Source organism: Mixophyes fleayi, chromosome 8 (genome assembly GCF_038048845.1).
Source record: "Mixophyes fleayi isolate aMixFle1 chromosome 8, aMixFle1.hap1, whole genome shotgun sequence".
NCBI classification, from domain to species: domain Eukaryota; kingdom Metazoa; phylum Chordata; class Amphibia; order Anura; family Limnodynastidae; genus Mixophyes; species Mixophyes fleayi.
The window spans coordinates 44112962-44126748 of NC_134409.1; the positions used below are offsets into that span (position 1 = coordinate 44112962).

General features: G+C 36.3%; 1 protein-coding gene across 5 annotated transcripts in view; it reads right to left on the bottom strand.

Moving 5' to 3' along the window:
* The window catches only part of SUCO (SUN domain containing ossification factor), an 82086-nt gene that overhangs the window by 33523 nt on the left and 34776 nt on the right, over positions 1 to 13787 (bottom strand). For 4 of the 5 annotated variants that reach the window (XM_075182449.1, XM_075182447.1, XM_075182450.1 and 1 more), the window contains 7 exons: positions 12907 to 13028; positions 10971 to 11038; positions 10547 to 10654; positions 10088 to 10193; positions 4573 to 4593; positions 4343 to 4398; positions 1180 to 1271 (listed from right to left, as the gene is read on the bottom strand). In XM_075182449.1, the coding sequence (XP_075038550.1) occupies positions 1180 to 1271; positions 4343 to 4398; positions 4573 to 4593; positions 10088 to 10193; positions 10547 to 10654; positions 10971 to 11038; positions 12907 to 13028 (573 nt within the window). The remainder of the gene's footprint in view (positions 1 to 1179; positions 1272 to 4342; positions 4399 to 4572; positions 4594 to 10087; positions 10194 to 10546; positions 10655 to 10970; positions 11039 to 12906; positions 13029 to 13787) is intronic. The other variant, XM_075182448.1, reaches the window with a different exon arrangement.

Genomic DNA, 13787 nt, shown 5'->3' on the forward strand with positions numbered 1-13787 from the left:
TTAGGAAACTAGATAACCTACTGCATCAAACAAGGGGTCAATTATATCTCTAACCCAAGCCTGGAATTCACAAGTATCAAGGAGGAGGCGCAATAGAGGAACATTTCCACATTATTTATTTACTAAATAAGAGCTTGGCAAACAGTTAAAGAGGAGGGATTGTCATGCCTTTCTGAATAGCTGCTGGTTTCCCAAGAAGCATGTTGCCCCATTGGTATCAGTTGACATAGTGTAAATGGGATACCAGGAATAAATATATACCCACTGCTTTAATTTACATAAAATGTTTTTTATGGGGGGTTTTTTATGATAAAAATATTCTCCCTTGTTTGTTCATTGAAGAGTGTCCCGTCCCCCAACGGATTATGCAAATTGAGTGCATAAATGTATCTTCTAAAAAAGCCACCCGTTCTATTTAATGAATACTATTATTCTGATGACTTTAATGTTAATTTATTGTCAGCTGATCAAAAAAATGTCAACAGGTAATTAAACAAGCGCACACTTCTTTAAAAGAGAAGACTTACCCCTTTCAAACAAATTTCCCCCCATGTTTTTCTGAGCCAGACATAATGAAATAGCAGCTATGAAACAGCGTCAACCTATCACTGCCCTTTTCATTGCTTGTTCCCTTGGTGGCACACAGATATACATGATGCTGCAGCAGGTCTCACTGATCTGTGGCTTTTCCTGTAACCCCTTAACTAAAAGGAGAGTTGAATTTGCCCCTTCCCAGTTCTGAGCTGCAAGTAGTGAGAGAGTCCCACTCTCCCTGAGTAGCCAGTGGGGTTAAAATCCATAAGAAATAATTTAAAGGAAAAAAAAATATATATATATTATATTTTTTGGTTGAATGAACAGAAAGGGTTAAGCAGGTGTGGGATAAATATGTCTTCATGGCTCACGGATATACACGTTTACTTGGTTAAGGAGAAGGGGGGGGGGGGGGGGGGAAGTGTTTAGCAGGTTTAACAGGCATGATTGAGAACACGTGTACAAGGAAGAAGGACTATTGCTGAAATATTTCTTCCCTTGTATTTATGCAAGTTGCTCTTGTCTGTGCTTCCAAGTCATAATATGTTTTACGAATGACGAACTTAAACAATACTGAAATTAGCACATTAACAAAACAAAAATCACATTAATCAACTAATGAAAATGCTTTTTGCATAATGGTACCTTCATCTTCATCATAAATTTCTGGACGTTCTGAGTGATACTGAGAGTCAACTATTTCTTCATACTCCTCCACCATGCTGGTGCCAAAAACTCTGAAAGACATGGGATGTTAGGACTAATTAGTTTATATGTTCACCTTTACTTCTCCGATACTCTTGAACAACTTATCAAGTACATTGTTGGTGTTCAGGGAGAATGTTATAGATATATAATCACCAAGTGCCTCCTATAGCAGTCACTGTTAGAAGTGCTGCTACACAATGTAACGGAGGTGGTCATTTAGTATGTTGCAAGCATAGTACTTTAAAGTCTAGAACAAGAAAATCCATACCCAGAAGAACCCAAAATCCCAAGCATTCTAGATACTAGCTTGTCTACAAATATTGCACACATACAAACATGTATAATGCCAGCGTTTTAGGACTTAAGATAAACACTGTTCCAAGGGAGTCTACGATTACTATCAATAGGCGGAATTCACCTATAAAGAATGTGAAATCTCTGATCTGTCATAGTGAAACTTGTACACCTACATTTGTGAATGTTACAAGACCTCTTAATAAACTGGTTCCGTTTTTCTGTTTTGTTTAATGATCATTTGTGTGGGATCTGCACTTGACACGTTCACATGCTTTGACACTTCTAGTTTAAAAGTTGCCAAGCACACATAGACAATATCTCAAGACATGAACAGTATAACATCTTAATGATCAAAAGCAGAGCTTACTTTGAAACAAAATAACCAAAGAAACATTAATATTATGAGAAATACATTATGGTAAATAAAACACTACCATCACAAATGAAAACCATTTCCATTCTGTATGTACATATCCATTTGCATTCATATTTGGCGACTAAGGATATATATGTGGAGCACTCTTTATAATACAATCTATATCATCACAGGAGAAAGAGCGCAAGAATACTGTAATCTTTTCCAGAATTTGCACAGAAAGAAGATAAATATGTAAAAATAAAATGGAGAAAAAGAAAATGCCAGCAGAGCAAATAAAAATAAACAAATGTTAGTGAATAGAATGTGTGTTTATGTTAAAATACATTTACTATTCATATACAAAAGTAAAATTTACTGCTTAGAAACTGGGTTCACGCGGTTTGTCATCTCTGTGCGGCTCAGAAACATTTTGCGTTTCACGCGGTGGTGAAATACTACTTACAAGTATTGGAGATCATAACAAGAATTGTTTGGACTGAATTAAGACTCTGCAAATTACCATCCGGCTCGGGATGAGGTTCTAGGTATATTATAGGGCAAGATCCGTTCCAGACTTGCTATGGTCTAATCCTGCTTGTTGCTCCATACACTCCTGTACGCCCCCCTACCCCCAGCACAAGCGCTATAAACATTACAAGCTGCAGATTGCTGGGGGAATCACAGTGTACAAAATACCTATATATTTGCTTTTATTTTTGGGTCCAGTATATGCACTAAAATTTAGTTTGTATACGAATAGTACATGTATTTTAACACACAAACACATTCCAATAACTAACATTTGTTTATTTTTATTTGCTCTGCTAGCACTTTTTCTCTTTATTTAATTTTTACATATTTATCTTCTTTCTGTGCAAATTCATGTAAAGATTGCAGTATTCTTGCACTCCTTCTCCCGTGACATATTCAATGACTATATTATAGGAATTTGTGTGCGGATTAAAAAAAATTTTTACTTTCATGCATACACATGAAAGAAGTTATATTTGCTGTATTATAGGACACCCAATAGTGAATGGGTTTTTCCCAATGGAAATAAACGTTTACAAAGATTTATTGTAAGCTTGTGAGCAAGGGCCTCTTACCTCTCTGTATTACCCAGTATTGTTTTTTTTACTGTGTTTGCTCCCAAGTTTAAAGTGCTAAGGCATTTGCTTGTGCTATATAAATGAAGACTGCACCTACAACCTAGTGCTGCGTATCTAAGTTCGCCTGTCATTCAGCTGACGCATATGCTACAGATGTGAACTGAAATACCCTATATTTGGGTGCACATTTTTGGGCAGTAAACTACAGCCAAGTTGCGTTCAAGCATCAAGCTCATAACCTTCATATTAATTTTCACATGCCGTTTGAACTTGCGTTTTATTTTATGTAAATGCAGTAACAAGTGGGTATAGCTCTGCTACATAAATTCATGAAACAACAGCCTTCAAGGATTACTACTTCTCCATACATATTGTTGCCCACAGCTTCACAGAAAATATTTCCTTTTGTAAGACTCCTTTACAATTTTGATCAGCTCAAGCATATATCTAGTCCACATGCAGCAATGACTGTTCTACACAATGCTTCTATACAGAATGTAACTTTATACAGAGAACAACATTCAGCTTCATCAGCAGGCTGAGAAGGTTACACATACCAACACTGGCATTTTAGCATGCCTCAAGTGCGTGAACGAAAATGACATGCATCAAAATAGTGCTTAAATTTAAAATGTATTTTTAAAGGGTTTTTTTTTTGTTTTGTTTTTTAGATCTTCTCCAGTCCCCATTATATTACTCCCTTCCACTAGAACCAACAACTGAATTCTATGGAGCAGGATCAATGTACCTACGTAAGACCAGGACTTCTGTGGGGCATGACTGGTAATAATTTGAGCACTGCAGAGCACAAGAGATCCAACACAGTGGCCAATAATGAAGGCAGACTGCTAAAATGTTATTTTTATTAACTTTGATAATACACCAGTGTACTAGATTTAAAATAATCTAAAAAATTAAATTTCCTGTGTAAGTTTTTTAAATTTTTCAAAACTGCCAGCAATGTTGTCATAATTGCTCCACTGTCAGCAGCTCATTCCCCCCCCCCCCCTCAAGAGCTTCAACAACTCTGTAGGAAACTTAAAAAAGAACCCACCATTACCATCAATATGGGATCCACCGGATCAGAGGAGCACAAGTGAACGATTTTTTCTTGTCCAATTTGCATCACCTAACTGCATCCAAAACCAATTTTTTATTTTTTTTTGGGCAAAATTCTCATTTAAGAATATTGATTAATGTGTGTCCTATTAACTTGGGTTAAGCTAAAAAAAAAAAAAAAAAAAAATACTAATGCAACATAAAATTTCTTGTATGCAAAGTTTCACCCTCAGCTACCACAATAATCTTAATAGCATTGTACACGTTCCCACATTACCTTATAAGACTTAATGGGCAAAAATGTTCGGATCCAAAATGAGATATCAACTCCACCTACAGAATAGAGGAAGTGAAATCAAGCTGCAAACTTGTTTTAAATAACAGCATCATTATGATTACTTAAATCGCACCTAAAAGCAAATATGAATTTGCTCTAGTAACAAGATCTGAAAGCGCCTCTTGCCATGCATTCATTTGCTGTACATAAAACATTCAGAGGTTGCTAACCTTTATGTATTTGATGAACATCTGAAGCAACAAGGAAAAGAGAAAAAACAAGTGTCAGTACAGAAACAAGATACATGCCACAAGCCATAACTAAAGAATCAGCATTTAAAGAAGGATCATTAAAGAACCATAAGAGATCAATTTATAAAGTTGTAGTATTTTGCACAAATTTCAACGAAAATACTTATGTTATAAACTTAAGAAAAAAATTCAGAAGTGGCAGATAAGTGTTTGTATGGAAATAATTAATTTGGAGTTTGGACAATACAAATGCAGGTGTATGCTGCAAATGCAAAGCCTTGAATTCGTATTTTCCCAGTGTAATATAGTGAGGGAAGAGAGGTTTTAGTAATAGTGTTTTGCAAATATTTATAAGTCACACAGTGTAAAGGACTCATATCCTGTTGACATTGGTGTGGTGCAAACAAATAAGCCACATTATCTCCTTACTGTATTTTTGCATACTATAGCACAATGGTAAGATTACAAAGCTTAGGTCATTTTTTTTTTCCACCAGGATGTGGTACAATTTGTGACAAGTTTCTTGAAAGTCAGGTTCCACTGCTTCGTTGTGATAGACATCATTTATTCAACATTAGCAAGGAATGGAGCCAATGGACTATTTCTAGAACCCAGAAGAAAACGTAAAGTTCTTTCACAGAGAAGCAAGAAATAATGCAAACAAAACTTATTTTTGGCTAAAGTGTTATCTGCTGCTGGAAAAGATATTTTAGCATGTGGGCAAGTCCGTGGTTTCCATGTTTGTGGTACACAATTTACTATTATGTAATAAACCACAGTAATGGACACAATCGAGTCATGTTTTAAATCCAGTGGTGCATTTAAATGACCAAAGATAACGAGTACAAGGGTCATGCTGGACAGATCACGATAACGCATGTAAAGGCATCTATGACGTCTGTATATGCCCTGGCACGCCTCAAGATCTGGCCCCTACAAAGACGCATGGGAATAGAAATGCCACCCTTTGGAAGTGACAGCCAAGACGTAAAGGGGATCGAATAAGCATTATTTCCATAGTACATTCCATTTTTTCTAAGCCTATTCTGTGGTTTTCAGTGAGCTGAACCTCAACAAAATAGTGTTGTCATTCACAGCTGCGAGATAAAGTGGAAAAATTCCTTCTCAAGAGGTAGACAGGTAAAGTGACGCTTTTGGTGCGTTATGTAGAAGTTATTGGTGGTGAAAACAAGAAACCGATGAGCTGCAAGAAAACAGTGGGTCAGGGTTCTGCAAGGACAGGCGAGGTAGATTAGTGTGTATGATGTACTTCCTTACTGTATGTATTAGCTACAAAGGCAGGCGAAGTCACTTCATAGAAGTTTCCGACCTTCCCCTCCCGATGGAGGATCCACTGTAATCCCTATATCTTACATGGGCTCAGTCACTGTCACAGGCAAGTAAAAGTGGACAGACAAGTAATGTTGTGGACTTCATTGAAGACAGGGTGACCTGTCCATGGACAAAGTTGGTGTGAAGTGTATATTTGTAGAGTGTGTGAATGAGGTTGGTATTCGTAATGAAAGACAAAAGTAGCCTTGACTTATATTTCACCTATTGATATCCAGACATGGGTTGGAAATCACTGTGGTAAGAGAATCAGAGAGAATAATATATGGAACTTGTGCACAAGATTAGACATGCATGTACATTATTCATACATGCAGCACTGACATGGGTTGGGAATCACCGAGGTAAGTGAATCAGAGAATATAAGGAACCCGAGCACAAGACCAGACTTGCATATACTTTGTTCATACAGTCAACATTGTGTCATAAAATATCTGGCAGGCATGAATGTCCGCACTTTGCTCTTACTGTTCCCACCTACTAATTTAAACTGAAAAGAAACTGCATAGTGGACAAAATTCTATTGCATGTGTGTTAACTAAAACTATCTGAATCTATTATTTACTGTGTGTCTCTTAAAATTGGTAAGGATTGTTTCCAAAGTACTAAATACTAAAATCTGGTCACCCTCTTTAAAAGAGAACTGCTAAATGCAGTTTAAGATTAATTATAAATGAACACTACATTTTACTATATTACTATTAGACTGTGTGTAATATTAAATATATATACACGCACTATAATTGAGTTTTGTTCTTGCTTTTTTTTTTGTTTCGTTTTTTTAATACAGTGAAGGGCAACATGAAATAGCTGGAAGGCCACTGTAGGCTTCAAAGGGGCCTTACAGAGGAAGGAGGGAGAGTACAGTGCACTCCTCCTCCTCCTCTGGGTATCCCACGTGAACTCCCTGCACACGTGACATGAAATTCAGCTGCCCCTGTTCTAATAAGATCAGAAACAGTCGGCTGGGGAGCTGCAAGAGAAGGCTCAGCCTGTTTCCCCACCGCTACTTTAGTGTGTTGTCTCAAACTAAAAAGACATAATTGTCAACTGTAACAACATACATTGTAGTATACTAATATATTGCGTGTTATTGCTGTTAAAACATAACATTGTCAAGTCAAAATGAAATATGTAATGAAATGCAGGTTATAAAAAGGAATTTTTTACCCCAACAATCTATTAAACCAGGGCATACAAGCAGCACAAATCTCTAAAACGGTGATAAAATTACCAGAAAGAGAACGCAGGGATCTGAAGATAGAGTGAGGGAGGATCACAAGAACAAATAAAAAAAAAAAAAATCCAAGGGTCATAGTAGAACTACAGCGGGCATTTCAAACTCCAGGTGGGCAAAATAATCAAAGTCTAAGATTGTGTGGGCTGTAAGAAAAATAAAAAAAATAGTCTTGTATGCAATTTAAGGTATATTAAGAAAGAAATAAAAGTTTAATGTTTTCTTCCTGATGCTTGACACTGTGCCCTCCATGCTGCGTTTTCTCCCATCCACTTACCTTTCTATTGCATTCTTTCTTTTCTTCTTGAGGCTCCTCTCTGGGCGATCCGCACTGCAAATGTTGGATGTGATCAGTGCGAGGGGAGGCGGGTGCCGGAGGAGAAGTGGGGGAGTGCAGGTGGGGCGCCTCTCAGGCTTTGCGTCCCCCATTGCCTTGCTTACCCCGCTTACCGCGTTCTGCAAAAACTATGCTATTGGGCCGCAAGTTTGACACCCCTGAGGTACAGTGTACATTTTCATTTTGGGGTCATGATAAACAAATTAAAAAGGTGACTGGAGTTGCTAAATGCTACTTGGATTGGAACCGGGGTGGGTTGGTCATAAGAGACCATATAATCCAAATCTCTGGCCACGAACACCAGCAATATGTCTGGCGTCAGTAAAAAGAAATGCCAAGAACAAAACCTTATAACCACTGGGAAATAAGACAGTGGATTGTTGATATTGTGGGGCTATACTGTTCCTAAAGCCCCAAAGGCCCTCGTTAAGATAAAATGGCATCAAGAACGTGGATGTAAATGTACAGTACAAAAATGACCACAGACATACCCCTAAGAAATAGTTACCAAAAGCCACATTTAGCAATGGACATCTTAGTTTCCAGACTAAAACACCAGAGAAGTCATGTGGTCTGAATGCAAAGTGCAGACCATAAGGATACAACTAAAGGATCATAAAAGATCTTAGACAAACCTCAAAGCAATTTTCTTCAAGATCCCTCAATGAGTTTTTCAACCTTATTAAAAATGGTGTTGTGCAGTTATCCATTCTAGAGGAGGTTGCACCCAATACTAAAAACAGAGGGTCCAATCATTTTTAAACCTATGTTTTTAAAATAATTGTATTCCCCATTTTTGTATAAAAGACAATGTCATTGTATACTCCCCTTTTTGTTCATTTTTTACTAAGGGTGCCAATAATTCTGGAAGCTGTTATCAGTCACCTTGAATAGTCTCCTGCATGTAGTCAATCTTTAAAGAAACTTTTGGGAAGGTTATGCATTTTGTACAGTACACGAACTAAAGATTATGCTATAAGGTGTCCATAATAAAACAAAAATAAATAAATACTACAACTTTATCAATTTGGATACAAGTTAGCCACAGAGTGTAAGTATTAGAAAGCAAGTCACCAGTTTTAGAAAGAAGCAGATTATGTAATTTTCCACCAGATAGAAAAGAGGTAATGACAGGAATAAGCCTTTGCTTGCAGCTTCTGAAATCTATGCCATGTTGCAAATCCTACAAAGCTCAGGCAATAAATAATCAGCTAATAAAAGACATCTGCTGTCTTTTCATGGTAGAGTTCAAAACGTGTATATAAAAAAAAAAAAAAAAAAACAATAATAAAAAAAATAAAATAAAAAATAAATATATATAAAAAAAAAAATAATAAAAATATATATATATATATATATATCATTCAATACTGTGCACGACAGGTTGCATTAAAGAACCATGAAACACATTTTGTTCTGCATACACCTTAAAAGATGCAGGATATCATGTAACGATGTTAACATGTTACATACCCCTGAGCAGTAGAGGAAAATATGCAGTTACTCTGGATTTTATGATGGATATGAAACAATGTCTATGGACTAAAAAGCCCACATGCATATTAAATGATGAAGCTCGTAAAACGCACCAGAAGTATTTCACCGCCTACAACAGCATCTTATATTGACAAACATATATAGGAATTTATTGTTGTAGTCTTTTAATGTACTTTGTACATGTTTAAGGACATTCAGAGACCTATAACATAATAAACGGCTTACTGCTGACATGCAAGTCTAATTATATGATTAAAAGAATGTTGAGATGTAGGCAACTTTCCTATAACAAGCATCTCCATGGAGAGCTAGGGAGAGAGCCATCAATAAGCAAAGAGTGAACCCCAGATTTTGCGCAGAACAGTGCTAATTATGATGCGCTTTTGTTCTCTACAGTTAACATTATAGAAATGATCTTATTTGTTCTATTAGACTCAAAAATAACAAATAAAAAAAAAAAAAAAAAAAAAAAGTAATTGCTATGGTCATAGTCAGAGGAGTGGCTAGAGCCAAGAATATTTTTCATTTTTCTGTTATATTTATCAAAACACCTGCTGCATGCCATTGTGTCCTCTACTTCTTTCCACAAATTAACCAGGCAAGAGGAGATTCAAAGCCCAAAACTTAATTTGCGAGCTTTAAAGCGCTGAGTCTTGTCTAGAATTATGGTCCTGCTCTGACTGATTGAACAAGCAAGGTATATTGGGTTATGCAATATATACATAACCGCACAAGTTGTGAGCTCAGTCCAAAATAGATATGAGGCAGATTATAGTATAGTGTATACATTCCTTTGGAACTTACTACTATAGTTCTGATCATTTAGCAGATTTTTGTGCTAAACTGCTATATAAAACAAGTGTATAATATATCGTCAATACTGTATATAACTATAAAACATTGTGTATTTAGGTATCTTTTTCTAAATGACTGGTTCACTTTAAATTGACCAGGATTTTCTGATTCTTCTCCAAAAACAGGATGCATTTCAGCATTATAGTGTTCTCTATGAACACAAGATATGGGGACAAAGTGACTTATTGGCATTAAAAGGACAGATGAAGCAGTCTTACCTTGACATATTTCGCATACATCTGTTCATCAAGAGGAAAACTTTGGACTGTTCTTTCATCTCTTGCGTGAAAAGTACCCAGTTTTACCCACTTATTTGTGGGGTACCTGTGATACAAAGACAGGACACATTTTGTTTTTGTAACTTAGATACAAAACAAATATTTCATACTCTACAATGAAAGCTTACACTTCATATATCTGTCCAAATCTCTGTTTGGAAAACAAAAATGAAAAAGTCCAAAACAGAAATAGAGCAGGTTTAAAATAACACATTGCTTTTTTAAAGCTTCCTGTGTGAAACATGCAGTACTAATTGTAGAAACCAGCTGCAGAGCTGTTACTTCTAGTTCTGAAATAGCATGTGGCATAAACGATTCTAAATTCTGAAATCAAGGTAAGCCTCTTGCATATAGGAGTTCATAATTTGGTACAAAATTATATATAAAAATGATTTGTACCTGTCACTAATGGAAACCAGAAAATCCCTTGGAGTGGACGAGAATAGCTCATAGTTTGCAATGTCCAGCTGCTTCACTTGGATGGGTTCACATAGTTCAATTACAAACCTGAAAATAAATAACAGATATTCCAAAAAGGAACATGTGTCATGTCATTATACCCATTACAATAGTAACTATAGTTATTTCAGCAATAAAATGGAAGAAAGACCACCTTACTAATGCAGTGTACCATATACAAATGACCATACAACAAGCAGCCACATTGGGAGTCTACAACACAACCTTCCAGACAGAACTCTGTACACAAGTTTATTGCTATCCATTTCTTTACAGAATCTTCGTTATCCCAATTCTAAAGCCATGTTGAATGAGACATCTGCACAAACTATACAGTAAACACCGGTTATGCATAATAACTTACCAGATTTTTGTGCTACAAGGATTTAACATGTACAGGTCCATATTTTCTATAAGTATGGCAGATGTGCTCTAAAAATATAAACGTAAAAACAGAAGAAAAAGAATTGAGAAAAATTGCAAAAATATTCCACATGTGTCACAATCCATTCCTTGTTCTTCTTTATCTGGTATATCTAGAATACACTTTACATAAAATTTCTAATTACTCATATATATGGTCATGTATTGAGCAGAGCACATGCTGAGTTTTGTGCTTGCACCTGCTCTCATACTGATTTATGAAGATGGGAACATCCGCCATGCGTTGAGAACAGCTATTTTCACATAGAGAAATGGGATAGGTTTGGGCACCATACCAATATGTGACACTTCGCAAAAATTATTAATGATTATTGCTTATTTGAATGGTGGATACACTTGGCTGCCATACAAAAGTGTAAGCAATTCATTTTCCCAGCCGCTAAGAGAAATATATGTCAACCTCAGATAAAAGGATACAAATATATATAACAAGTTAACCCGTGCATGATACTCATGCATTCTAGTCAAATCAAGCTACTTAAGGTGTTAAGAAGGTTCTTGTTATGCGTTACTTCCCGACGTAAGCGCCCTTTTTTAACGTGGTTTTGTCCACATGTCACCACCTCATCATTCTTCTCCATCACCTCGTCCTTCATTTTCATCGCCACATCTATCCAGATGTCTATCCAGACACAGGGATCTCTCTCAGCGGTCCTGAGTATCACACTCCTCTCACTCTGTCACCCCCGGCAACCACCAACCACTCCCCACTGTTACCCCCGGCAACCACCAACCACTCCCCACTGTCACCCTTGGCAACCACCAACCACTCCCAACTGTCACTTCTCCTTCAAGAAATTATATATATATATTATATATATATATATATATATATATATATATATATATATATATATATATATATATATATATATATATGTTTTTTTAAATCTTTATAAACACTTTTATCAATTAACAAATTAAATTAACAAATTAAAAACATCTTAGTATACCAAATTTCAGCCCTTTCTGAATTTTTTTTTCCCACACACACTAAGAATTTAGTAGGTCAGTGTATAACTCCGCCCAGCAGGTGGCGCTGCAGCTTGGTCTTATTTTTTCCACACACAGACAGACTAACACACGCCACTAGGCATTTATATTATAGATAATTGTAAAATTACTACTGTGGGTTAGGGTTAGATTTCAATCTGAAGAATGAATGGATTGTTTCCCCATCCTTACCACTAAATGAGAGTAAGGACAGAAAAGCATTTTTATGGGTTAGTAGTGCTGTTCACTGGCAGGAACTAAAAGTTTGGAAAAATTTGGAATGTTGGGACAATCACATCACATGCCTATTAAAAATAAAGAGAACTACACAGACAGTATAATTTGTGCTGCAGCTAGTTAACTCGGTAGATGTTGCATTTCTGGTATTAGTTGCAAAATGATTACTTGTTAATGTTTGTAATGCATTATTATTATGCTATTTAACATTGGCTTGGCTTTCCTTTAAGAAAAACGTTCCATAGTTTATAAATTGTAACTTGTAGGCATGCAATAATAAAATATTATTCCCTACAATTAAAAAAAAGGTTTTCTTCTATTATCTGTGCTAGCATAGATTTATTCTGAACAAATAACCTCTACCTCCCTATTAACTGAATTGCTTTCGGAGGAAAGCGTACTTAGTAGGGGGTGGATTTGTGGATTACAGGGTTGAAATAAGGTAGTATAACAGTGGAGTTGTGCTGGATATTGCTTGAACTGTCCTGTCCGGTCTTGCTTATTGACTTGGGTAAATCCCATGCAAAACTGTGATACATGTTTTTCCTATCTCAAATATACTTCATGATTTATTTTATTTACGGATTTTATTTGAGGATCTTTAAAGCATGCCACATAACTCTTACCTTGGCTTCAGGATTAGCAGAAAGTATCTTTGCCCCACACTCAACAGAGGCATAATTGTTTCTATTCTTTTGGACCTTTACAGTGTGCTGCACCCCATTGATAGAAGGGTGCATTGACTGGCCTAGAAAACAGAAGTATAAAATGTTGAATGAGTACAATTTTTTTCTGCACATTAGTACAAGCTATAGATGGAAAAGTTTATTCACACAGCTACTCTATGGATGGAAAAACGTTGTGCTCATGTGATGCAGAACAACTTTCAACGTCTACTTATAAGTTGTGAAGACACTCAGTTTACTAAAAGACAGATTCCCCCTCAGGGGCCATGCACCCAGTCATCTGACCATCATCCAACTCCAGAAATGTATTTTGTTATTAATATCCACATGAAAGTGCATCTAACAAAAAGGTCAAGTAAGAGTCTGCTTGTGTACAGCAGTAAAAGTGCAACCTTTTCACAAACCATTGCTTTCAACAGCACAATGTGTCACAAATACAAACACTTTACAATTATTTTAGCATATTAAGCAGGTCAGTATTTCCATGTGCATTGTCTTAAGTTCTGTTTTAATATAAATTAAGAGCTCTTCACTCCAATTAATGTGTTCCTGTGGGACACATTTTATTTAAGCATTTATGCATAAATATAAACAACACACAATGACAAACTGCAATGAATTAAAGACTAAACAGCAGGATGAGCAGAGTGTCTCACTATAACTGAATAAAACAAGCAAACATGATGTGGGGGAACAGGGAGCAAATCAGCCCAAGCTGACCCTGTACCCTGGAGTATGGGTGCAGCAAACCACACCAGAGATACCGAGGGAGGGAAAGATCAGGGCTAAGGGAGGAAGTGGAAGATATAGGTACCCTGGGA